The 27,864-nt window shown below is 46.4% G+C and overlaps 2 protein-coding genes across 2 annotated transcripts in view; one reads left to right on the top strand and one right to left on the bottom strand.

The window, feature by feature from the left end:
• Positions 1-27,864, top strand: part of PTGR2 (prostaglandin reductase 2) — a 44,476-nt gene that overhangs the window by 15,805 nt on the left and 807 nt on the right. Inside the window, 9 exon segments of the mRNA XM_044272007.1 lie at positions 1,830-1,912; positions 3,729-3,847; positions 10,214-10,255; positions 10,257-10,415; positions 11,470-11,640; positions 13,041-13,250; positions 15,385-15,506; positions 16,277-16,364; positions 20,315-20,354. Of these exon segments, the coding sequence (XP_044127942.1) occupies positions 1,830-1,912; positions 3,729-3,847; positions 10,214-10,255; positions 10,257-10,415; positions 11,470-11,640; positions 13,041-13,250; positions 15,385-15,506; positions 16,277-16,364; positions 20,315-20,354 (1,034 nt within the window).
• Positions 13,148-27,864, bottom strand: part of TMEM62 (transmembrane protein 62) — a 66,334-nt gene continuing 51,617 nt past the window's right edge. Inside the window, exon 12 of the mRNA XM_044272004.1 lies at positions 13,148-13,271. The gene's annotated coding sequence lies outside the window, so the exon portion shown is untranslated. The remainder of the gene's footprint in view (positions 13,272-27,864) is intronic.

Genomic DNA, 27,864 nt, shown 5'->3' with positions numbered 1-27,864 from the left:
ATACAGGAGGAGCGGTTCCACTGTCTTGATGTAAGAAGAACGGTCCTCGCCTACATCAAGCGGACAAAATCCTGGAGAAAGTCAGCGAACCTCCTCATCCAATTCGGTGGTAGGAACAAGGGGAGCAAAGCCTCTAAATCCTCTTTAGCCCGCTGGATCAAGGAGACCATCAGGGAATGTTATAGACTGCAGAGTTCATCCTGCCCCATAACGTTGAGGGCTCATTCCACCAGAGCCATGTCCGCAACCTGGGCGGAGAAGGCTGGAGCTTCCATCGACCAGATCTGCAGAGCGGCAACCTGGTCCTCCTCCACTACCTTCGTCAGACACTACAGACTGGACTCTATGGCCAATCAGGACTTGGCTTTTGGCCGTAAGGTCCTACAAGCAGTGGTCCCCCCCTAAATGGCGTTCTAAGTTGTTAGTTCTCCATGGGTGCTGTCATGGAGGACGTCCTGGAAACATATGTTTAGTTTACCGGTAAACTGCTTTCCAGGAGTCCGGAATGACAGCACCCAATACTACCCCCCCATTTTCTGTTCCCTCCGGGACACTTTTTTGGTTTGTATATTTGTACTGCTACTGTATACAGTGTGAAGTAACACTTGTTCTTGAAATAAAGATGTGGCAGCCTATCCGGTGTAGTAAGTTATAAACACTGGAGCAAGGGGGTGGGGAGGGGCCCTTTAAACTGTCTCTCTTCCTGTCCCAACAGAAACCAGTAAGGACATCCTCCATGGGTGCTGTCATTCCGGACTCCTGGAAAGCAGTTTACCGGTAAACTAAACATATGTTTCTCACCCAGCATGGGTATATGTAAAATGACACCCCAAAACACATTCCCCAACTTCTCCTGAGTACGGCGATACCAGATGTGTCACACTTTTTTGCTGCCAAGGTGGGCAAAGGGGCACATATTCCAAAGTGCACCTTTTGGATTTCACCGGTCATTTTTTACACATTTTGATTGCAAAGTTCTTCTCACACATTTGGGCCCCTAAATTGCCAGGGCAGTATAACTACCCCACAAGTGACCCCATTTTGGAAAGAAGACACCCCAAGGTATTCCGTGAGGGGCATGGCGAGTTCCTAGAATTTTTTATTTTTTGTCGCAAGTTAGTGGAATATGAGACTTTGTAAGGAAAAATAAAAAAAATAAAATCATCATCATTTTCCGCTAACTTGTGACAAAAAATAAAAAGTTCTATGAACTCACTATGCCCATCAGCGAATACCTTAGGGTGTCTACTTTCCGAAATGGGGTCATTTGTGGGGGTTTTCTACTGTTTGGGCATTGTAGAACCTCAGGAATCATGACAGGTGCTCAGAAAGTCAGAGCTGCTTCAAAAAGCGGAAATTCACATTTTTGTACCATAGTTTGTAAATGCTATAACTTTTACCCAAACCATTTTTTTTTGTTGCCCAAACATTTTTTTTTAATCAAAGACATGTAGAACAATAAATTTGGCGAAAAATGTATATATGGATGTCGTTTTTTTTGCAAAATTTTACAGCTGAAAGTGAAAAATGTCATTTTTTTGCAAAAAAATCGTTACATTTTGATTAATAACAAAAAAAGTAAAAATGCCAGCAGCAATGAAATACCACCAAATGAAAGCTCTATTAGTGAGAAGAAAAGGAGGTAAAATTCATTTGTATGGTAAGTTGCATGACCGAGCGATAAACGGTGAAAGGAGTGTAGTGCCGAAGTGTAAAAAGTGCTCTGGTCATGAAGGGGGTTTCACCTAGCGGGGCTGAAGTAGTTAAATAAATCTGGGAGAATTCGGTTAATAATGACTTTTTAGAGCCTGAAGATGTTCTTATTTTAGGTTTCTTACGTGCAAAAGTAAAGACGAAATACGAAAAGGTGGGAGCATGAAGGTTCAGAGAATTGTGCTGGCATCTAGGCCAGGTAGGTGATTTATTTTTGCCTTTTTAATTCCACAGAAGAGCTAGGCATAGGTAGGCAGAAGGCGGAGGTGACCCGATGCGTAAAGCAGAGGATGGACCAGTACTAGCAATATAGGTTCAACTGGAATGAATGTAACCTTACTGGGACTGACTGCCAGTTATTGACACAAACTTCTGTATTAAATCCAACCGACAGTAACGCAGAGGGACATTGATTTTGCCGGATTTACTCATCATTCATAATGACCCCTGCTGGGAATGGCTTTACTCATACTTGAGTCAGTTCTTATTTTGCATGATCCTTTTCTCCACAGTACCCGTACTAGAGCAGCAGTCATTGGAGTCTGGAAGAATCTCAAGGTGGCGGTCAGGGCGACCGGACAAGTCGTTTTGGTGCCATTTATACTACTCTTATAGCGCCCAGGGGTGCACCCAGCCTTCCTGCTGCCTAAGGCTAAAATTGAAACGGCGCCCAACCCCTCCAGCCCTATTGTTTAAGGCAGGCATCCGCAAACTGCGGCCCTCCAGCTGTTGCAAAACTACAACTCCCAGCATGCCCGAACAGCCTACAGGTATCAGCCTACAGCAGGGCATTGTGGGAGTTGTAGTTTTACAACAGCTGGAGGGCCGCAGTTTGAGGATGCCTGGTTTAAGGCATACTGTGATACAACTGAATATAGAGAGAGATTCCCACAGCCCTGCCACTGCCCCCACTTGCCTCTCGGTCGGGGTCAGCAACCTTCGGCACTCCAGGTGTGGTGGAACTACGACTCCCAGCATGCACATTTGCTTGGCTGTTCTCAGAACTCCCATAGAAGTGAATAGAGCATGCTGGGAGTTGTAGTTTCACAACAGTTGGAGTGCCAGAGGTTGCTGACCCCTGCTCTAGGTCTTGGTGCCTGTGGCAATTGCTTCATTGATGGTGCACCCCTGATAGTGCCACCAAACTGACCACCTCACTTAGTCTCTTTAGGAAAAGCCATAATGTTCCCCCCCCATGAATGTATATAATATTTCACCCATATATGTTAGCTAGATTGCTGTCAACTAATGCAATTCCCCCTGTATCACAAAGGCCATGGTGCCCCCAGTGATGCCAGCTGCCATAGCCCTACCAACATCAGCCCCCTGATCTCATCTGCTAACGTGTAGTCACGGTTGTAGCTTCTGTAGGTGTCAGAGATCATACGAAGTGGATTTAAAAGGGTTTTCCAAGATCTTTTTACTGATTACCTATCCTCTGGTATCTGATTGGTGGGGGTCCGACTCCGACTCCGCTCTTTGAGAAGGCCTTCTCGCAGCTCACCAAGCACAGCTCCGTACATTGTATAGTGGCTGTGCATGGTATCGTGCTCCGCCCCGTTCACTTCAATGGGCCTGAGTAACGCCTAGGCCATGTGACCGATGAATGTGACCTCTCACGGCCAAGGAAAAGCGTCGCTACTACGACCGCTGGTGCCTTCTCAAAAAGCTGATCAGCGGTGGTCCTGTGTGTCAGACCCCCATTGATCAGATACTGATGACCTATCTATCCAGAGGATAGGTCGTCAGTAAAAAGATTTTGGAAAGCCCATTTAACTTAGTATTAGTACAAGAGGCTGATAGGCCACGTGTTCACAAGTTAAACGTGGTGAAAACTAATATGTACGGCTTATTAGGGCTCAATGAGGGGCAGAAGAACCGAGAGGAACGCTTTAAGCTGATCATTTAAGGAGCCCTACTAATTAGAATAACGTTTTCATGAGCGTACCGTCCAGGTACATGGCCTTTCCCATCTCAGCCCTTGCTTGTTTTACCAGTGATCTATTCTTATTCAGGAAATGATGGGGAGCCAGCAACCGAAAACTTCCGTCTGGAGGAAACAGATCTCGCAGAGGAGCTCTCGGATGGGCAAGTCATGGCCCAAACCTTGTATATTTCTGTGGATCCTTATCTGGTGAGCAGTCTCTGCTTTTTTATGTACGAAATTGTAGAAAAAACAACAGATTAAATAAGAAAAAAAGGTCCTGGAATTTCGTCGGACTTGAGCAGTGGTGTGGAAAAGTACCAGTCCTAATGGTCCTTTTATTTGGACTGATAATCGGTCCAATTGTGAAGGATGGATCCTTGTAGAAACGCTTGTGTTGCACAGAAATAGTGAAACCGTGTGGGGATGAACAATCACTCTAGTGATCACTTACAGAAGTGATCGGTGCAGTGGTCACCTCCCCTAACGATCAGGCAATTATCGGGGAACGCTTTGTTCCTTTCCAATGATTGCCTGCTAAATCAGTCCATGTCACAGGACCTTTACACCTTGTTGGTGCCACGTGCGCCGAGTTATCAGAGTGTTGCCTAATTGAAAAATATTAAGAGGTTGGACAGAGGCTGTATTCCAAAAACCGCATCGGGTTGTGTCTGTTAGCGCCATCTCTGCCCCATGAATTTCAATCACTGTGAGCTGCCATTACAGACACCACTCGTGGATAAGCGTGGCACTGTTTCTGGAAGAAACTAATCCTGTACAGCCCCTTTAATTTCTTACAAATCTGTTTTCCTTACCGGGGTCTCTCTGTTAGGCCTCATGCACACGGCCGAGAGCGGTCCGTGGTAACCCGGCCTGGATTCCTGCTGACAGCAGGAGCGCACGGTGTCATTGGTCGCTATGACGCCGTGCGCTTCATGCCGCCGCTGCACTACAGTAATACACTCGTATGATCTATACCAGTGTATTACTGTAGTGCAGCGGCGGCATGAAGCGCACGGCGTCATAGCAACCAATGACGCCGTGCGCTCCTGCTGTCAGCAGGAATCCAGGCCGGGTTACCACGGACCGCTCTCGGCCGTGTGCATGAGGCCTTATATTGAGGAGAGGATGTTTGCTTTGTCCTCATAAAGGGGTATTCCCATCTTGGACATTGGGGTCATATTGTTAGGCTATGTTCCCCGTGTTTGATAGCTATGTGTCTCACTTCTGGGACCCGAATTCAGAAGCGAGCCTGCAAAGTTTCGGAGGGTGCACCACGCATGCATGGCCACCCTCCAATAATTTGACAACTATGAGAACGCTGAAAATAGCCAAGCAGCGCGCGCCTGGCTATTTTTGGTAATCCGATTAAAATGAATGGGATGGGAAGCACACAGCGCAAGCGCTGCCACTGCTCCATTCACTTCTACAGAGCTTATGGAATCTTCAGCTCTCACGTACAAATTAATGGAGGGCGGCCGCGCATGTGAAGTGTGCCCTCTGGCACTTTGTGGGCTCCATTCTAAGTATAGGTGTAGGATCCGCACCTATCAGACATTGGGGGGCATATCCCAGCGATATGCCCCCAATGTCCAAGATGAGAATACCCCTTTAAGGCCTGAATCACACAACTGTGCACGGTCCGGGAAACACTAGCCGTGTGTTGGATGCATCTCCTACGACCGCAGCATCCCTGACCTAAACTGATTACATTTGGTGGCTAGATCCACAAAGTACATCTAATAAAACTGTCCCGTTGGGCGCTGCCCGGCAGAGAATCCTTTTACCAGCACACTGTCTGGTGGCTGTCTGATTCTTAGGTCGACCGCATCCCCAGGCACCAATTTGAATCCCACAGACAAGCGAGTGTAGTCCCCTAGTTTGGGACTTGTCCTACATTGCAGCGACCATAGTGATTTATGATCTACTCAGTTCCTATCTGATCGCAGGTCACATCATCATGTGAGTACAGTACATTAGACCTTCAACCAGATAGGAACTGATGCAATCAATTCGGGCCAGAGGAGCCACACGTGGTCCAGGAGATGTGGCCAACACACGGGCTGTGTTCCCTGGACAGAGCATGGTCATGTGAATCAGGCCTAAGAGTTAATTAAGATGAACGATGTTGACATCCACATACGGACAGCACTTGGGACTGAACATTTACCTATCAAAGTCAATTGCCCAATTCCCAGGGGCGATCTTAATTTTTTCACGGACTGTCGGTCCATGCAGACAAAGCTGCAGCATGCGCCACCCAGATCCGATTTTCCTGCAAGATTCGTTGAAGTGAGTGGGTCTGCAGGAAAAATGTACCATAAATGGATGCGATCCATGTGTGGTCTGTTTTAAAACACTTGTCCAGAACATGGATGCAGTCAGTTTTTGATGCGTTTTTCACACGTTTTAAGAAAAACTGAAGAACAACACTCAACATCTCCTGGCATTGCATCCAGATGCCTCCCGTTTTTCACGCAAGCCCCATTCACTTCTATGGAGCGAGAGCTGCGGGAAAAAAACGCACAATATAGAAGATGCTGCAGGTTTCATTTCTACGGGACGGCTCTGTCCGTTCAAGGGAATACTACAGAGCCGTCCCATAGAAGTGAACGGGGACGCCATACTTGTAATTACACCGACGGAGCAGAGAAGGCAGCACTCCTATGAGCTCTGCCTTCTCTTCAAACAGCTGATCAGCGGAGGTGCTGGGTGTCGGACCCCCGCCCATCTGATATTGATGACCTGTCCTGAGGATAGTAAAAAGCGGACAACGCCTTTAAGTAGTTGAAAGGTTGAATTCCATTGTCTTGAGATAAAGTTTGCACCACGTCTGCAGTACTTATAGAGGAGCGTCCTGCTCTCCTGACACATTTGTTTTAGTAAATGCTTGTATTCTACATGACATAACAATTCTGGAGCACCTTTTTGCTTTCACGCGCTGCGTTGGGCCATTCCTTTGATTTGCGTTCTGAGAATGTGGGAATAAATTGACAACTGGACATTACTGTAACTGATCGGACAGCGTCATAGTGCGTAAGGACACAGAATGTGGAGGAGCGAAATGGAAACGCCTGCCTGTCAGTTTATTCATGCATTTCCAGGAGGAATAATAGGAGGAGCAGTACCGTGCAGAGTTGTATGACAAGATGCTCCAGGATTGTTACTTCATGGGAAACACAGGTACGGTTTTTCCATTTCAAGATAAGGGACATAGAGGGCTGTTTAGTGCTGAAATGGGGAGAGGACGATGAACGTAGGAGTTACTGCTGTAGCAAAGTGTCTTCAAGATTGTTTAAGTTTTGAATGTGCAAAAAAAAAACCTACATTTTTATGTAGAAGTACAGAAGAAACGAATGTGCCAGGTCTTGCATATCAGAAGGCGGACTTGTCACTGATTAGCATTCGCATTCTCATGAGACGGCACGCAATGTGCAGCAGATTTTCACTTCCTTATGTGTGAATCGTCCTTGATTTGAATTTCACTGCCCCAGGAATTGGCAAACACAAGAAGTCGAAAATATTCAACATTCTTAGTCATGACTCAGACGGCGGTCTTTTCTGTCCATGTGCTATGCAGACTGCACCCCCATAGCACATGGGACCCTTAGGCCCCTTACAGACAAGCGTTCCTCCTGCAGCGAGTCCGCAACGCAGCTCCCGGCCTGACCTCCCAGCGCTGACCGAGGGTCACATAGCATTATATTGATTTATGATGCTATGTAACCCTTACAGTTCTGGAATGTATTGCATAACACTGGCAACATTATGCCAGCGTTATCCAATACAATCCAGAACGGTAAGGGTTACATAGCATCATAAATCAATATAATGCTATGTGACCCCCGGCAGCGCTGGGAGGTCAGGCCGGGAGCTGCGTTGCGGACTTGCTGCGGGAGGAACGCTCATCTACAAGGGGCCTTAAAGTAAATGAGGACATTCACACTTCAGTTTTGCCGCAACGGCAGAGAAAATCGCAGCGTGCACGACTTCTGTCCAAAGCTCATTTCCTGACCTGGAAAAGGACTTTTAGGTGACGTCAAACTTAACTGTAGAAACCAGTGTCAAGCAGCTGCTACCAAGGCCAATACAATTATGTAGGTGCAGTAGTGCCACTTTACAAATCACTAGGTCAGACCACACATGGAGGACTGTGTACAGTTCTGGGCTCCTGTGAACAAGGCAGACATAGCAGAGCTGGAAGAGGGTTCAGAGGAGGGCAACTAAAGTAATAACTGGAATGGGTGGACTACAGTACCCAGAAATATTATCAAAATTAGGATTATTCAGTTTGGAAAAAAGACGACTGAGGGGAGGTCTTAGAAGGGCTCATTCACGTGACAGTATGGTTGCGGACCACAGACAGCGGGTTTGCAATACACGGGCATTGGCTGCGTGAACTCCGTGCTGTGGATGCGGACCCATTGACTTGAATAGGTCAGCGATCTGCAAGATACTGCAAAAGAAAGATAGGACATGTCCTTTCTTTTGCAGAGTGGAGGCACGGATTGGAAACACTCGGACGTTCTTCCGTGGGCTTTCTGGTCCATGCCTCTGCACCACAAAAGAAAGGACATGTCCTATCTTTTGCAGTATCTTGCAGATCGCTGACCCATTCAAGTCAATGGGTCTTCATCCGCAGCACGGAGTGCACACAGCCGGTGCCTGTGTTTTGCAGACTGCTATTTGTCACAGCATGGGCATGGCGACCATACTGTAAGAGCAGTGAGACTGTGGCACTCTCACCCGGCGCACTTTGATAGGGCCTGGAAGTGTAAACGTGATCACACCTGGCCCTATGAATGAAAGTGCAGAGGGTTCAGCAGTTACAGAGAGAGCAGAGCCTCTAGGTGTAATGGTAACGCCCCCGTTGCTCCTAGAAGCTCATTTGCATATAATAAAACATCATCTTTCTCAGCAATGCGGGCACATATGAACATGGGACCAACACAGATGCCTTCAGCTGCCAAGCGCACATGTAACAGGTCAGCCAGTGTCATAGGTACAAATCTGCTGACAGATGCCCTTTAAGTCGTTCTGTCACAGATGGGCTCTCCATGTGTGATTAGATTGTGGGCAGGAAGATCCTACCTGGATGCTGCAGACAATTATATAATCTCATAGTCTTTATCTTTTGCGGTATACAGACAGTAATTCGACTTTTTTATTAAAAAGGATTTCTTATCGTAATGAAAAAAGCAGATGGCCAATTCTTTAACACAAACGACTAGATCTGTGTCCAGCAGATTTTTATTTTCATGAAGCAGATGACCATGCTCGTGTTCATGACAATCTGTCTCCTCCTTATTGTGGAATATAAACGTATGGCTACATTGTGACAAGAAAACAAGAATGCCCCATTATATAAATGGGATCGCTGGTGCCTATTTATTTACTACACTTGGATCCCATTCACATGGCAGATTTTTGGGCATTTATCTGGAGGGAACGTTCCGATGACCCTTCCTGGGAGACTCCTGTATTGTTTCAACAAGTTCAGTAGTATACAGGAGTCTCTACTATTCGCTCCCAGTCTCCTGACACATCACGCCGTCTCATAGAGACGTGGGGCGTGAGTTACTGCAGCAGCATCTCCCTCCTCTCCCTGCCTGTCTAGTATTTATCATATCACTGTGTACTATTAAGCCTCATTCACACGTCAGTGTTCGGTCAGTGATTTCCATCAGTGCTTTTAAGCCAAAACCAGATGCGGCTCTAAACTCAGAACAGGAGCAGATCTTTCCATTATACCTTCTCTCTGTGGAGGCTCCAATCCTGGTTTCGGCTCACAATCGCTGATGGAAATCACTGACCAAACACTGATGTGTGTGTGAATGAGGCTTTAGGGTATTTTCACACTTGCGGCAGAGGATTCCGGCAAGCAGTTCCGTCGCTGGAACTGCCTGCCGGATCCGGCAAAACATATGCCAACTGATTGCATTTTAAGACTGATCAGGATCCTGATCCGTCTTACAAATGAATTGCAAGAACGGATCCGTCTGTCCGTTTGTCATACGGACATACGGATCCGTTTAGATTTTTTTTTTCTTCACGTTTTTTGCGCAGACTGGAAGGACGGATCCGGTATTTTAACCAATACATTCCTGTGGAAAAAAATGCCGGCATTCAGGCAAGTCTTCAGTTTTTTGGGCCGGAGATAAAACCGTAGCATGCTGCAGTTTTTTATCTTTTGCCTGATCAGTCAAAAAGACTTGAAGACATCCTGATGCATCCTGAACGGATTGCTCTCCATTCAGAATGCATGGGGATAAAACTGATCAGTTATTTTCCGGTATTGAGCCCCTAGGACGGAACTCTATGCCGGAAAAGAATAACGCTAGTGTGAAAGTAGCCTTACACAAGACCTATTGGTGATTAAGGTTTCCAAGCAGATACAGAGAACATGCAGGTGGAGAAAGGACACCTACAAAATGCAGGGAGTAGAGGAGATGCTTATTTGTACATTGGTATATGTATGATGGTGGGTATGTTCTCGGACACTGTCCACATGGCTTTATATCTTGCATTTTTGTTTCAGTAGAACAAATAAGAAATCGCTCATTTTTATTTTTCCAGCGTTGCCGCATGAATGAAGACACGGGAACAGATTATATCTGTATATATATTTTCGTGGAAAATCTCGGATGTGCTGGACAGTGGTGGTATTGGAGTGGTGGAGCAAAGTAGACACATCCACATTCAACCAGGGGATGTAGTTTCAAGCTTCCTCTGGCCCTGGCAGACAAAATGTGTATTGGAAGGCAAATCTCTGACAAAGGTAACTTCGGTGTAAATGCATATACCCCATAGTACTAAGAGGACAGAGAAGAGGTTAAAGGGGTTATCCACCTTTTATTAAATGATGGCCTGAGGAGAGGCCTTCACGAGGTGATCTGACACCTCACCGATCAGCCCACCTGCAATAGCTCCGGAAGGAGAGGGTGTCCTCTACTTTGTGGTGAACTTAGGTCATTGACTTTAATGGGAGAAGCCGTGTAATGGCGAGCCCCGTGCACTACAAAGTAGACAGATCTACTGCCGAACAGCTCCATCGGCGTGAGGTGTGGGGTGTCGGACGCCTGCCCTGAGGATGGGCCATCACATCATATGGTTTGAAAAGTAATTTATCATTCCAGTGAATTATAAAAGGTGGACAAGCCCTTCAATATCCATGGTGGTCTAGGGGGGTAAAGGGGTTAATATCCATGAGGGTATAAGTTATCCAGCAACTACTCCTCTTAGCAGGCTATAGTGCTGAACATGGTGAACCTGTGCAACCCAAGTGACGCGGTTATCAGGCGTGACTAATTGACCCCTGTAATGTAATTCAAAACGTGATCGAGGGAGTTCATTAATGGTCAGCTATTGTATATTGGACCATGTGGTCCAGTTTTCGGTTCCTATACTGTGCCTCGGGAGTCCAGGGCACCCTGGCTGACTTGCCCATAATTGAACGGTAACCTTCCCCCTCCCTGCGGCAGAGCGGATCTTCTGTCATTGCAAACAGTAAAGCAGGGCAGACCAGTAAGTACACTAGATCAGTGTTTCCCAACCAGTGTGCCTCCAGCTGTTGCAAAACTACAACTCCCAGCATGCCTGCACAGCCTTTGGCTCTGCAGGCATGCTGGGAGTTGAAGTTTTGCAACAGCTGGAGGCACACTTGTTGGGAAAAACACTGCACTAGATCACATTATTGGGCATCACGTTAATAATGCAAATTACGGTACTTACTAACGCTTGCCTATTCATTCCATTGATCCAGTAATTGATTTATAAGCTGTGAATCGCGCCAGACTTTGAATTTTCAAATATATCCATGTTAATTCCAATAGCTGGACCCTAGTCTGGTGGATGGGCATCTGTCACATTTTCTGGGCGCAGTCGGGTTAACTGGTTTGACCGCGTTCCTCGGTGTGAAAGAGAAGGGTCATGTGGTTCCTGCCGCTAATCAGACGATGGTTGTTAGTGGCGCTGCTGGAGCGTGTGGATCATTGGCCGGACAGGTAAGTGCTACACGGGTAGAAGGCGGGCGCTGCGCTTCAGCTTCCATATGCTGACGTATGGACTATGTATCCTCAGATAGATCTCCTGGAGCCTGACATGTTATCTCGGCTACAACCCAGTGTACATTACTATTTGTTACAAATGTGCCGCATTTTAGGCCTCGTCCACATTTCCGTTTTTCACTGACGTTTGCTGTCTGCATTTTCTGCGAACAGCATGCGTAACCATTGATTTAAATGTGTCTGTTTTTTTTAATTAAAAAATCACGGACACATGCTCTACTTTGATCCTTAATGCGGACCAAGAACGCCCATCAAAGTCTATGGGTCTGTGAATATCTGGCATCCGTGTTGTGTACGTATTGCGTCCGTTTTTCACTGAAGACTAATAGAAGATTCTTTGGAAATTAATTTTAGCTGAGCAACTTCCGTGAATTACGGATGACACACGGATGGAACACGTACGCTTTTTTTCACGGACATGACCCTGACACGGAAATGTGAACGAGGACTTAGTGTCCATAAAATGTATCAGTGAACTGAACTTAAGCCATTTGCAGCCATTATACAGACGCATGAAAGCAGTCGCGCTGTGGCCATCTGATTGAGGCTTTACGCCTCATGTACACGGCCGTAATTGTTTTGCGGTGCGTAAAAAGCGGATCCTGGCCGAGTGCATGCTGCTATTTTTTTTTTTACTTCTGTAGAAATGTCGTATCCTTGTCTGCAAAATGGACAAGAATAGGACTTGTTCTATCTTTTTGTGGGCCATAGACTGGACGTCCGGATGTGGACAGCACGCGGTGTGCTGTCCGCATCTTTTGCGGCCCCACTAAAATGAACGGGTCCACATCCGATTGGATACAGAGACTACGGCCTTGTGCATGAGCCCTTACTCTGATAGGGCAGGATGTACTGACAGGGGTTTTCCTAGATTGCTATGGTTTTAACAGATATGCTCAAGTATTTTCTTACCTCATGTACGTGTTCCCCATGTTTTTGTTTTTTTTTGTTAAATTTGGACCCTCCTGATCCATTTTTACCATGTATATAAATCCCTCTGGTTTGTTTCCATCCTGTATGTAGCACTTCCTGTTGCTGTATCCAACCAAACCCATGATGCACTTCACCTTTCTCTGCCACTGCTCGAGCCCCGCCCCTAACCACGCCCAGCTAGTTACATAGACATTCCCCTTTCACTGGACCACGGCCCAGAATGGGAGATAGGAGCAATAAAGGTAAAAGAAATACATAAAAAAAAAAATGACAGCTACCTTTAATAATTATTTTAAAGGATGTTGATGCAAACCGGAAAACCACTTTTTTTAAAGACAGTTTCTCTTTAAACATATTTGCAAAGTCAGAAGATGTAACCTATTCACTGAACACGTGTTCTGCAGATTGGACGATTCCTCGGCTGCGCTCGCGTTGTTGGAATTTGTGGGACGGATGAGAAATGTTCAGTACTGACCTCAGAGTTGGGTTTTGATGCTGCCTTGAATTACAAGGAAAAGGTTCTTGCGGACAAGTTAAGATCCTGCTGTCCTGACGGAGTGGATGTGTACTTTGACAATGTCGGCGGAGAAATCAGCGATGTTGTAATCAGTCAGGTGAATATTCAGTATTTATGCCTGTTAACGAATAGGATTTATGAGATTAGAAAGATATGGGGATGAATCTGTCTAAAGTGTCATGGCATGTGCAACGTGCCACCCCCCAGGTTTATAGGAATGCCGAGTGGTGTGGTGCGGCCTCAATAGTTTTGTGTCACGATGCTCCTACCTGGATACAGCCAATCCCCAGGGTTAGGCTCCAAAGCAATAAAGGGGGCTAGTTGAGGTAGGAGATGGAGAATAAATTGAGTCCAGACCTTGATAAAGTTCAACAGCTTTACTTGCATCAACTTGTATCCAGACAATATTCAGGCTTTCTCATGGTTCCAGCAGGCTTTGGCATAAACTAAAAGGCAAACTTGATTGCTTTCTCTCTCTGCTGTGCTAAACTCGGCTTCAGTCTGGTAGCTGGACATTAGGTATCTCTGGAGTGGGGTTCTTTTGGCTGCTGACCCCTAATGACACCCTGTCTGTAGATCTGTAAGGAGTTAGGGTGCTCTATGAGCTACTTCTCTTTTTAGACTTCTTCTGCAGGAGGTGGAACGTTCACCTTGCTGCTACATCTTTCATGTCTTCTCAGCTCCACTATCGAATCTAAACTCTAATACACTAGAACTGCAACCTCTCCGTTCTGGTAGGAAGCAGGACTAGCCCACTTCTGCCCAAAGGGGGGAGAATGGAATGGTACGTTCCATTCTATCTAAGGATAGCTCTGCCATATACGCTGCCACCTGCTGGTGAACCAGGCATATTACATGAACATAACAGTTACATAGCAAGATTATGAATGCACAGTGAAAAAGGACCTGGAAATAAATACACAGATAGCATTAATGTTGAACCATTAGAGACAGTAGCAGAGTAAGGGAATGGTAATACCACTCTGGGGTATTACACATGGGCCCACGTAGCGGGTCCCATATGGCTGTGGGGCGTTACTGCACTGTGGTCACAAACTGCACCAACTTATCAAATTGGTTCTTAAAGATTAATGATTGGCTGCTGTTAGTCAGTGACCACAATCAAGTTTTAGCAATAAATTTGAAAACCCTACAGACAGGCAGGTCAGTGTGGTTTTCCGTCATATCACGGCCACCCAGACCCTGCACCATGGGCTTGTACCCCAATTCCATTCAAAGGCCTCATGCAGACGACCGTTGTGTGTTTTGTGGTCTGCAAATTGCGGATCCGCAAAACACGGATGGCGTCCATGTGCGTTCCGCAATTTTCTGAATGGCACTGACAGCCATTGATATAACTGCCTATTCTTGTCCACAAAACGGACAAGAATAGGACAGGTTATATATTTTTTTTTTTGCGGACCACGGAACGGAGCAACGGATGCGGACAGCACACGGAGTGCTGTCCACATCTTTTGCAGCCCCATTGAAGTGAATGGGTCCGCATCCAACCCACAAAAACTGCGGCTTGGATGCGGACCAAAACAACGGTCGTGTGCATGAGGTCAAACTCTGAACTTTCCGGTGAGATTATAAGGAACTTCAATTGAAGTAGTTTCCAGGACTAGATAAAAGGTCTGCTTTCCAGAAACTGCACCACATTTGTCCATGGACTCCTCCTCATTCATGTGTACTGCAGTACCAGCCACGGCCTACGGCAGATGTGCTGCAGACCCTTCTAATCATGGACCAGTCATTCAGCACTCTAAGGCCTCATGCATATGACTGTATCTGTTTTGCAGTCCACAAATCGCAGATCCTGGCCCAGGGGTGCACGTAGCCTTTCTGCTGCCTGAGGCGAAAACTGAAACGGCACCCCAATGACAATTTCTTAACCTAACCCCTTCCCTTTAGCCCATGGCCCTTCGACTGCCCCCTCTTGCCCTTAGCTGGGGCTGCCTGAGGCGATCGCCTCGTCTGGCTCAAATGGGTTCATATCCGACTTTAAAAAAAATGCAAATCGGATGTAGACTGAACATACGGTTGTGTGCATGAGCCCTAATTCATATTGACAAGGCGGCTATCTGGCACTGGAAGTCTGATGTAGTGATCGGTGATTTTCTTGCTCTGCCTGATGACTTTGGCTGAAATGGAAAAGGTGTAATAATTGCATTAAATGGAGGAGAACCAAAATTTTTTTTGTAATTTTTTTTGTAATTTTTTTTAAGTAGATGACGAGGGACAGCCATATCATTTTATGCGGTCAGATCTCACAATACAATAAGGATGTTCCTTATCCACCACCTCTGCCTCCTCAGACTGAGGCCACCCTGAAAGAGCGCAATATCACAAGGTGGGTGGCCTTTCTGGAGTATAAAAGGAAACTTTTAAGATTTTTTAGTTTATCATGCATGTTATTGTATAACAAATTTATTATATACACTGATATATTTAAAGGGCATCTGTCAGCAGATTTGTCCCTATGACACTGGCTGACCTGTTACATGTGCACTTGGCAGCTGAAGGCATCCGTGTTGGTCCCATGTTCATATGTGCCCGCACTGCTGAGAAAATGATGTTTTGATATATGCAAATGAGCCTCTAGGAGCAACGGGGGCGTTGCTGTTACACCTAGAGGCTCAGCTCTCTCTGCAACTGCCGCGTCCTCTACCCTTTTCACTGTAAAAAGTCAGGTCCGGGTGCGATCATGTTTACACTGCCTGGTCCTGTCAATCAAACTGGAGAGGGAGCAGCAGCTGCAGAGAGAGCAGAGCCTCTAGGTGTAACGGTAACGCCCCCGTTGCTCCCAGAACCTCATTTGCATATAATAAAACATCATTTTTCTCCGCAATGCGGACACAGTTGAACATGGGACCAACACAGATGTCTTCAGCTGCCAAGTGCACATGTAACAGGTCAGCCAGTGTCATAGGTACAAAACTGCTGACAGATGCCCTTTAACATGAGCATGATAGAGTTTTTACATCCATTATGTACATTAAATTATTTTGTGCTGCACTTACTTTTTTTTGTGTGACACTGATGCCACGAGAGAGGAAAGTGTATTTGATTGATGCAAATATGTAGTCTTAGTAATTACGTTAATGTTTTAATTTTTGACAGGGAAAGATTTATGGTCTTGAACTATGCAGATCAACATGAAATGGGTGTTCAGCAGCTCAGTCAGTGGTTGAAAACCGGACAATTGAAGGTATGTCCAAGACAGAACGCATGTGGCTAAACCAAGGCCATATGTGGACTACGTGTCCAGTGTACTCTTCACTCCAATTAGCCAAATACCACAGTACAATTTTTTTTTTTGTGCCACTTTATGTAAAGCTACTTTTACACTTGCGTTGTTGTTTTCCGTGATTGAGATCTGGCAGAGGATCTCAATACCGTAAAAAAAAAATGTTTCCGTTTAGTCCTCATGCTTCTGAATGGAAAGAGATCAACCAGGATGCATCAGGATGTCCGTTTTGTGACCGGACACAAAACTGCTGTAAGCTGCAGTTTTGTCTGGTCATAAAAACTGAAAAAAAAAACGAACCCGGCACTGAAAACAATGTGAGGGCTCATGCACACAACTGTATGTATTTTGCGGTCTGCAAAAAATATGTATGACGTCCGCATTCCGAACGGAACAGCTGGCCTCTAATAGAACAGTCCTATCCTTGTCCATTATCCGGACAATAATAGGGCATGTTCTATTTTTTTGCGGAACGGACATACGGACACGGAATGCACACGGTGTAACTTCAGTTTTTTTGCGGACCCATTGAAACGAATGGGTCCGCAAAAACCCCCCAGAATGGACAGGGAAAGAAAATACGTTTATGTGCATGAGCTCTAAGTCAATGGTGACGGATCCTTTTTTTTTAGGTGCCTAAAAAACTGGATCACCCATTGATTTTCAATGAATTCAGTGATGGATCTGTTTTTTTTTTTTCCATTTTGATTTCACACAACCGCATCTTAACGGAACGGAGGCGTCCTGATGTGCAAAATCAAAATGGATCAGTTTAATTCAGTTATCGAGATCCTCTGCTGAATCTCAATACCGGAATTAACAACGCAAGTGTGAAAGTAGCCTAAGGCCTCTTTCACACGGGCGTCAGTTTTTTTGCCCGGATAAGAGCCGGGTGCGTTGCGGGAAAATGCGCGATTTTTTCTGCGCAAGTGCAAAACATTGTCATGCGTTGCACTCGCGTGAGAAAAATCACGCATGTTTGGTACCCAAACCCGAACTTCTTCATAGAAGTTCGGGCTTGTGATTGATGTTCTGAAGATTGTATTATTTTCCCTTATAACATGGTTATACGGGAAAATAATAGCATTCTGAATACAGAATGCATAGTAAACCAGCGCTAGAGGGGTTAAAAAAAATAAAAAATAATTTAACTCACCTTAGTCCACTTGCTCGCGAAGCCCGGCATCTCCTTGTGTATCCTCTGCGCTGAAGTTGAACAGGACCTGGGGTGAGCTGCTCCATTAAATATCGGTTAAGGACCTTCGATGACGTCACTCCGGTCATCACATGGTACGTCACATGATCTTTTACCATGGTGATTCACCATGGTAAAAGACCATGTGATGACCGGAGTGACGTCATCGAAGGTCCTTAAGCTCTATTTAATGGAGCAGCTCACCCCAGGTCCTGTTCAACTTCAGCGCAGAGGATACACAAGGAGATGCCGGGCTTCGCGAGCAAGTGGACTAAGGTGAGTTAAATTATTTTTTATTTTTTTTAACCCCTCTAGCGCTGGTTTACTATGCATTCTGTATTCAGAATGCTATTATTTTCCCGTATAACCATGTTATAAGGGAAAATAATACAATCTTCAGAACATCAATCACAAGCCCGAACTTCTATGAAGAAGTTCGGGTTTGGGTACCAAACATGCGCGATTTTTCTCACGCGAGTGCAACGCATGACAATGTTTTGCACTTGCGCAGAAAAAATCGCGCATTTTCCCGCAACGCACCCGGCTCTTATCCGGGCAAAAAAACTGACGCCCGTGTGAAAGAGGCCTAAGGGTTTTCCTACTCGTGTAATGTTTGCTAAACACTGCGACCGCAACAGTCGCAAAACACAAAATCCGACCTGTCTGGATTTTTTGCAAGTCACAATCAACTTTTCCTTCATTGACTTTAATGGAAGTCATGCACTTTTCACAGCCAAATGACCGTTCCAAAATAGTTGTGTGATAGCAAGTTGCAGACAAGTCGCACATATTTTTGTGTTGCACGACTTTTCTGTAACTTGGAGTCACGTGCCACATGTCTCAGTATCCTGTGCCCAAGTTTTGCTGGCCATACATACAGCATCATAGACTGAAGATCCTCTTTATAAAAGGTCCAAATGTCAGATACTTTTGCGGTAAAGAAAGGACACCTCATGGATACCCACAAATGAGGCCAGGTGAGGCGATCGCCTCAGGCAGCACCAGGTAGGGGTACGGCGCCGTTTCAGTTTTCGCCTCAGGCAGCAGAAAGGCTAGGTGCACCCCTGCCATTGACAACAGTGGGTTCAGTTTTCCTAAAACTTTTATATAAACAGCTGCAGGGACCTGAGCCTGGCCACTCTGCATATGTTAATGCGCCCTAAGAATCCCGTCAGAGCTGATTTAGTTAGATTTTCTAGGTCACAGGGAACCTAGTGTCTGTCTCAGCTGCTCTTTCAGTGATTTGTGGGGTCTCAGCACCCAGACCCCAAAAAACCAAATCTTCTGACATTACAGAGGTAATGAATTCCAAGGCTCACAATAAACGAGAACTGTTAGACAGCCCCTGTAGGTCTCTCTATGAGGATGGGAGTTCTCAGGATAGTCTATCAGTATTCCTGGCACCACCAGCGATTGGCTGTTTAAAGAGGCCACAACGATCCGGTGAGCGCTGCAGCTTCCTTACAACATACCAAACACAGCGCCATACATTGCATAGTGGCTGTGTTTGGTATTGCAGCCCGGGCCCATTCACTTGTCTTAAAGGGATTATCCAGGAAAAGATATTCATGACTTGCTGCAGCCTCTTCCTAGGCCAGGGACGTCACTGTACATTGGTCAGATGGCCTAATTGCAGCTCAGCCCCATTCAAGTCAATGGGACTGAGCTGCAATACCAAGCAGTGCCAATATACAATGTCTGGTGCTACCGGGGTTCCTGCATCGCTGACCAGAGCTTTGGTGATTGCAGCGGCTCCCTGAAACAGCTAATAAGCCAGGGGTGCCAAGACTTGGACCCCCTGATGTGATAATGATGACCTGAAGATAACAAGGAAACAACAGGTGACGGCAGCATCTCCAGACGATCTTTATTCATCGTACGTCCATGAACGTGTACAAAAAGAGCAATAAAGTGCAACGTTTCGGCTACATGGTAGTCTTTTTCAAACATGCTTGAAAAAGGCTACCATGTAGCCGAAACGTTGCACTTTATTGCTCTTCTTGTACACGTTCATGGATGTACGATGAATAAAGATCATCCGAAGATGCTGCCGTCACCTGTTGTTTCATTGTTGATCTGCGGTCGTGGACAGGCTATTGCATTCCGGTAGTGTCGACCAAGGTCCGTGGAGGCTGCTCCTAACCATTATTGCTTTACTATCCTGAAGATAAGTCCTTTTCGAGGATAACCCCTTTAAATGGAAATCACAATGTCTCCGACCTAAGCTGGTGGAGATAATGTTTCTGCGCCTTTTGCTTTCAACGTTTCGCCTGTACAAGTTGCGTGGCTAAAAAGACAGATGGCAAAGCCACTGAAACGCGTAAAACAAGTTTCAGCCTTGCTGCACAGTTCTTGGCTGCATAGCCACAGTTTCACAGAAAGTTGGATGTAAGGGAATAATGTATTTTTTGTTTTATTTTTTATAGGAGTAATTTGGGCACATGGCTCTGGTTTCTAAAGTGTTTCATTAGGCACCTTGATTCCCGGTGTCATACTTTCCCAGCGCATGCGCCTTGTCCTCTTGAAATATTACGTAACGCTGAATCTGTTCTTGACAGTAGCTTAGTGTTACCAAGCTGTTCAGCAGATATGTGACAAGGAAGAAAATCACAGTTCTCTCTCTCCTTTATTCTCCATACAGGTGGCTGTAAAATGTAACACCTACAGTATGTGTTTCTGCTTGCATTTAATATGGGTTTTCTCCTCTCCTGTGCAGGTTAAGGAGACTGTGGTTCAAGGAATTGAGAATACGGCAGGTAAAAAAATAATAAAGTTATACAATATTTCACAGTTTACATCTTTATAAGAGGATTAAGGGTCCATTCACACGTCCGCAAAATGGATCCGCATCCATTCCGCAATTTTGCGGAACGGGTGCAGACCCATTCATTTTCAATGGGGCCGGAATGTGCTGTCCGCATCCACATTTGCGGATCCGCACTTCCGCATCCGTGTTTCCGTTTCCGCAAAAAAATAGAACATGTCCTATTCTTGTCCGCAATTGCGGACAAGAACAGGCATATTCTATTAGTGCCGGCAATGTGCGGTCCGCAATCCCCATCTCTGATCTCTACTGAGGCTCCCAAACTAATTCTTCTTTCCCAAACAAGTCCTGACTATGGGCAATTTCACGTGAATATGTCTAGTGAAAATGTACAGAAATCTGAACACATAGACCAGGGATGTCCAACCTGGGGCTCTCTCTAGCTGTTGCCAAACTACAACTCCCAGCATGCTCCATTCATTTCTATGGAGTTCTGAGAACAGCCAAGCAAGTGTACATCTTGGGAGTTGTAGTTTTACCACAGCTGGAGTGCCGGAGGTTAGTCATCACAGGCCTAGGTTTATTACTTTTAGGGCTCATGCACAAACGTATCTTCGTTCTGTTTTTCTTTGCGGACCGTATGCGAAACCATTCATTTCAATGGAAGATACTCTGTGTGCATTCCGTTTCCTCATGTCTGTACGTCCGTTCCTCCAAAAAAAATAGAACATGACCTATTATTGTCCGCATTGCGGACAAGGATAGGACTGTTCTGTTAGGGGCCAGCTGTTCCGTTCTGCAAAATGCAGAATGCACACGGACGTCATCCATTTTTTTTGCAGACCGCACAATACATATGGTCGTGTGCATGAGCCCTTACAATAGAGCTATAGTTTGGAGGCCCACAGGCTAATAATACTGAAGGGCCTTGGAGTACATGCAGCAACTTAGTACACTGTTAGGGCTCATGCACCCGACCGTATGTATTTTGCGGTCCGCAAAACATGGATCCACAAAAGAAAAAGGGATGACATCAGTTTTTTTTGCGGATCCATTGTAACAATGCCTGTCCTTGTCTGCCAAATGGACAAGATTAGGACATGCTCTATTTTTTTGCGGAACGGACATGCGGACATGGAATGCACATTTCCATATTTTCTTTTTTTTCAAGCCCCATTGAAATGACTGGTTCCACACACGGACCTTTAACAAAAACGGAACGGAAACAGAAGAAAAATACATTTGTGTGCATGAGCCCTTAGGCCTCATGCACACGACCGTTGTGTGCACCCGTGGCCGTTGTGCCGTTTTCAGTTTTTTTCTGCGGCTCCATTGACTTTCAATGGGGCCGTAGAAAACTCGGCTTGTGCACCGTTTTTACACCGCGCCCGTGACCCGTGTTTCGAGGCCGTGAAAAAAATATAACCTGTCCTATTTTTTTCACGGCCAACGGTTCACGGGCCCATTCAAGTCAATGGGTCCGTGAAAGAACACGGATGCACACAAGATTGGCATCCGTGTCCGTGATCCGTGGCCGTAGGTTGCTTTCATACAGACGGATCCGAAGATCCGTCTGCATAAAAGCTTTTTCTGATCTAAGTTTTCACTTCGTGAAAACTCATTTCCGACAGTATATTCTAACACAGAAGCGTTCCCATGGTGATGGGGACGCTTCAGGTTAGAATATACTGAAAAACTGTGTACATGACTGCCCCCTGCTGCCTGGCAGGTGCTGCCAGGCAGCAGGGGGCAGACCCCCCCCCCCCCCCCCCTGTTTTTAACTCATTTGTGGCCAGTGCGGCCGCCCCCCCCTCCCTCCCCTGTAGTTAACTTCTTGGTAGCCAGCCCCCCCTCCCTCCCCTGTAGTTAACTAATTGGTGTCCAGTGGGCCCCCCCTCCGTCCGCTATAGATAACTCATTGGTGTCCAGTGGGCCCCCCCTCCGTCCGCTATAGATAACTCATTGGTGTCCAGTGGGCCCCCCCTCCGTCCGCTATAGATAACTCATTGGTGGCCAGTGGGCCCTCTCCCCTCCCACCCCCTCCTAATTAAAATCGCCCCCCTATCATTGGTGGCAGTGGTGAGTACCGATCGGAGTCCCAGTGTAATCGCTGGGGCTCCGATCGGTAACCATGGCAACCGGGACGCTACTGCAGTCCCGGTTGCCATGGTAGCTTAGCAATTTGTAGAAGCTTTATACTTACCTGAAGAGCAGCGATGTCTGTGACCGGCCGGGAGCTCCTCCTGCTGGTAAGTGACAGGTCTGCGCTATAAGCAATGCGCCGCACAGACCTTTCACTTACCAGTAGGAGGAGCTCCCGGCCGGTCACAGACATCGCAGCTCTTCAGGTAAGTATGAAGCTTCTACAAATTGCTAAGCTACCATGGCAACCGGGACTGCAGTAGCGTCCCGGTTGCCATGGTTACCGATCGGAGCCCCAGCGATTACACTGGGACTCCGATCGGTACTCACCACTGCCACCAATGATAGGGGGGCGATTTTAATTAGGAGGGGGAGGGAGGGGAGAGGGCCCACTGGCCACCAACGAGTTATCTACAGCGGAGGGAGGGGGGGCCCACTGGACACCAATGAGTTATCTATAGCGGACGGAGGGGGGGCCCACTGGACACCAATGAGTTATCTATAGCGGACGGAGGGGGGGCCCACTGGCCACCAACGAGTTAACTACAGGGGAGGGAGGGGGGGCCCACTGGACACCAACGAGTTTACTACAGCGGAGGGAGGGGGGGCCCACTGGACACCAATGAGTTATCTATAGCGGACGGAGGGGGGGCCCACTGGACACCAATGAGTTATCTATAGCGGACGGAGGGGGGGCCCACTGGCCACCAACGAGTTAACTACAGGGGAGGGAGGGGGGGCCCACTGGCCACCAACGAGTTATCTACAGCGGAGGGAGGGGGGGCCCACTGGACACCAATGAGTTATCTATAGCGGACGGAGGGGGGGCCCACTGGACACCAATGAGTTATCTATAGCGAACGGAGGGGGGGCCCACTGGCCACCAACGAGTTAACTACAGGGGAGGGAGGGGGGGCCCACTGGACACCAACGAGTTTACTACAGGGGAGGGAGGGGGGGGGGGGGGGCGGCCGCACAGGGGAGGGAGGGGGGGGGGGGGCGGCCGCACTGGCCACCAATGAGTTAACTACAGGGGAGGGAGGGGGGGCGGCCGCACTGGCCACCAATGAGTTAAAAACAGGGGGGGCAGTCATGTACACAGTTTTTCAGTATATTCTAACCTGAAGCGTCCCCATCACCATGGGAACGCCTCTGTGTTAGAATATACTGTCGGATCTGATTTTCACGATGTAGCTCATATCCGACAGTATATTCTAACATAGAGGCGTTCCCATGGTGATGGGGACGCTTCAAGTTAAAATATACCATCGGATTGGAGAAAACTCCAATCCGATGGTATAAAAGAACTCCAGACTTTACATTGAAAGTCAATGGGGACGGATCCGTTTGAAATGGCACCATATTGTGTCAACTTCAAACGGATCCGTCCCTATTGACTTGCATTGTAATTCAGGACGGATCCGTTTGGCTCCGCACGGCCAGGCGGACGCCAAAACGACTTTTTTTTCATGTCCGTGGATCCTCCAAAAATCAAGGAAGACCCACGGACGAAAAAACGGTCACGGATCACGGACCCACGGACCCAGTTTTTGCGGGCCGTGAAAAAAAACTGTCGTGTGCATGAGGCCTCACTCTGAAACCAAAGTATAGACCACTGTATATAGCAGTCTGCTCTATAGGAAGTGGCCTCCTCTTCTTAGGATAGTGGTATTCATTCTGTGGCTCTCCAACTAGTGTCAAACTACAACTCCCAGTGTGAATGCTGTCGGAGCATGCTGGTGATTACCCCGGAGTGTCAGCTGCTAACATTTGCACTTGCTTGCTGCTATGGAGTCACCAAACCTATTTGGGCTCTACTTTAAGTGACTGCAAAAATTTAAAGATTTTCCTAATGAATAGTTACAAGGAGGGACTTGGCTATCCCCATCAAATCCATTTGGGTGGTTTCAGATGATAGCCATTCCTTTTAAATCAACTCCTAGTTTTGGTTGAAAAACCTTTTTTCTTTGTAAAAAAAAAACAAAACAAAAAAAACCTTTTAATAATAAGCGCATTGTCAGTGAAGCTAGCCGACTCGGACATCTCTTTAGATAGCCTGCTGCTGAGGCTACCATAACTAGGCCTGCCTGCAGCCACCTTGTAGTCTGGTAAGAGTACTTTCACACTAGCGGCAAGGAACTCCAGCAGGCTGTTCCGGCAGGTGAACAGCCTATCAGATCTGTGCTGCCGCTAGTGCACGCCGGACTACAGATGTCGTAGTTTTATTCTGGCCGCCTCTCGGCGTGTTTGCCCCCGTTATAGTCAATGGGGCCAGAGCAGTAGTCTGGGGGCACGCGGGCACTAGCGGCAGCACGGATCAGACAGGCTGTTCACCTGCCGGAACAGCCTGCTGGAGTTCCTTGCCGATAAGTCGTAAGAGATCCGGCAAATATACTGGAATTCAGTAGGAAAAAAAGCGTTTTATTTTTTTTCTCCGGCCGATTCCCGGCTATCCGCGTGGAAACAGCCTGCCGGAAGGCTGTACTGTATATGTGAAAGAAGCCTTACAAAAAAAAGTGAAAAAACCTGTAATGTTTCAGTAGCAGAAGTGTGCTGACAGACAGCATGGCACGGGGGCGAGGACATCTAGAAGTGACTTATCTTTCAAGACTTGCCATGTGGAATTGTTGCCACAACAGTGATGACTGATGCAGGAGTAGCAAGCGAACAGCGAGCTCATCAGGGGCCGAGCACCGCAGATCCGCGTCGTTTATTTCTCACGCCGATTTATGATTCAGCAGCAAGTGAAGTCTAGAAAGCTATAAAAGGTGCAGAAGTAAAGCAAAACATCAATCGCTGCAGAAAATGCCTCTAAAACAGTTAGAGGGTTTTTTCGAAATGTTTTTTTTTTCTGATGACCTATCCTCTGAATAGGTCATCAGTATCTGATCGGGGGGGTCCAACACCCCCACTGATCAGCTGTTTGAAAAGGCAGCGGCGCTCCTGTGTTCATGTGTCACATGGCCTAGAAGCAGCTCGGCCCCATAGAAGTGAATGCGGTTGAGCGCGATACCAAGCCCAGCCGCTATACAGCGTACGGCGCTGTGCTTGGTGAGCTGAGAGAAGGCTGCGGCACTGCCTACTCAAAACAGCTGATAGACGGGGGTCCCAGGTGTCAGACCCCCACAGATTGGATACTGATGACCTATGCAGGGGATAGGTCATCAGTAAAAAAATAAATAAATCTCAGAAAACCCTTTTAAAGATAAAACTAAGAATAATTACAGTGGTCAACCAGAAATAAAGCACATTTGCTCCTGCTTACGATTATCCACGAAGACTCAAGATGGCAGCAGGGCATCCGGTGTTCAGTTTGTTGTGTGATTGTACCGGTAGAGCCAGGAGCTGGTATACTCACACCCGTCATATCCACAGGGTCCCTGAGCAGACTTTCATATAGCCTCATTCACACGACTGTGCGCTGTACGTGTTCTCCTCAGACAGCACACGTCCCCATTCATTTTAATGTGTGTATTCAGACATCAATGTTTTAGCACCATCCGTGTTTTCAGCATGGATGCAGGCTCTATTTTGTCCGTGTTCACGGATCCATCATGTCCATAGTAGTCTATGGGTCCGTGAAAACCACGGATGCAACACGGATCCTTCACTGACCACCCGCTCACGGATTTGAGCACGGACACGGATGTGTGAACAAGGCTTAAGTTGCAAGTTACAGTGCCTTGCAAAAGTATTCACCCCCCCCTTGACTTTTTTTTTCGTATTTTGGTGCCTCACAACCTGGAATTAACATGGATTGTTTGAGGATTTGCATCATTTAATTTACAGAACATGCCCACAACTTTAAAGATTTTTTTTTTTTATTGTGAAGCAAACAACAAATAGGACAAAATAACAGGAAAAGTCAATGTGCATAACTATTCACCCCCCTAAAGTCAATACTTTGTAGAGACACCTTTTGCAGCAATCACAGCTCCAACTCGCTTTGGATAAGTCTCTATGAGCAGTCGCCACATCTTACCACTGGGATTTTTGCCCATTCCTCCTTGCAAAACTGCTCCAGCTCCTTCAAGTTGGATGGGTTGAGCTTGTGAACAGCAATCTTTAAAGGGAACCTGTCACCGGGATTTTGTGTATAGAGCTGAGGACATGGGTTGCTAGATGGCCGCTAGCACATCCGCAATACCCAGTCCCCATAGCTCTGTGTGCTTTTATTGTGAAAAAAAAAAAAATTTGATACATATGCAAATTACCCTGAGATATGTCCTAATCCCTCAGATGAAGGAGCCCAGCACAGCCCCGCATCCTCAGAATCTCCTCCTTGCTCCCCGACGTTAGAAAGCTAGAGCGCCGAAATCTCACGATGCGTGAGCTAGCGCTTGCGCATTGTCCTCATAGTGTTCATTCCTTGTGCTGGCATCAGCCTCAGGGAAGGAACTGCGCATGCGCTAGCTCGCGAATCACGAAATTATGGCGCTTCTGATGTCGGGGAGCAAGGAGGAGATTCTGAGGAGTGCGGGGCGGTGCTGGGCTCCAGTGTTTTGCTTAGGTGCTGCAGCCTCTGGGGCCTTTCAAAAAAAAATAAAAAAATTGTGTATATGTAATGACAGATGATGTCACACTTAGATTGCACACAGGTGGACATCATTTCACTAATTATGTGTCTTCTGAAGGTAATTGGCTGCACCAGAGCTTTTTATGGGCTTTCTAACAAAGGGGGTGAATACATACGCACAGGCCAATTATCTGTTTTCTATTTCTAAACAATAGTTTTATTTATACATTTTTCTCATTTCACTTCGCCAACTTAGACTATTGTGTTCTGATCCGTCACATAAAATTCAGATTAACAAAACATTGAACGTAAGGCTGTAATGTAACAAAACACGAAAAAAGTCAAGGGGGTGAATACTTTTGCAAGGCACTGTAGGCCTCATGCACGTGACCAAATCATGGATCCTGGCAGTTTACATGCCAGGTTAACACAACCAGGTATTTCTGGTCAAAAGTAGATAGAGCGTAGTAGTAACCCAATAAATCAAAAAGTAGATTAAATAATGTGGGTGACCTTATTAAGACTTAACATTTACTAAGTATATATTAAAATAGGCCCATATCAATTGCTACAAATACAATGGAACTTCATCAAAAAGAATAACAAATCACGGTGCCTCCTTCTTGGTCCTGTGACGCACATTTCATGGGTGCTGTTACTTGGGCACCGTGATTTGGTATTCTTTTTGATGAAGTTCCATTGTATTTTTTATACATTCATATGGGCCTATTTTAATATATACTTAATAAATGTTAAGTCTTAATGAGTCACCCACATTAGTTAATCTACTGTTTGCATGCCACCATTTTTATTTTTTTATTTTTTTTAAACTACTGTTTAAATG

The sequence above is a fragment of the Bufo gargarizans genome, chromosome 11, assembly GCF_014858855.1.
Source record: "Bufo gargarizans isolate SCDJY-AF-19 chromosome 11, ASM1485885v1, whole genome shotgun sequence".
NCBI lineage: Eukaryota > Metazoa > Chordata > Amphibia > Anura > Bufonidae > Bufo > Bufo gargarizans.
This window is presented reverse-complemented; position numbering and strand designations above follow the sequence as displayed.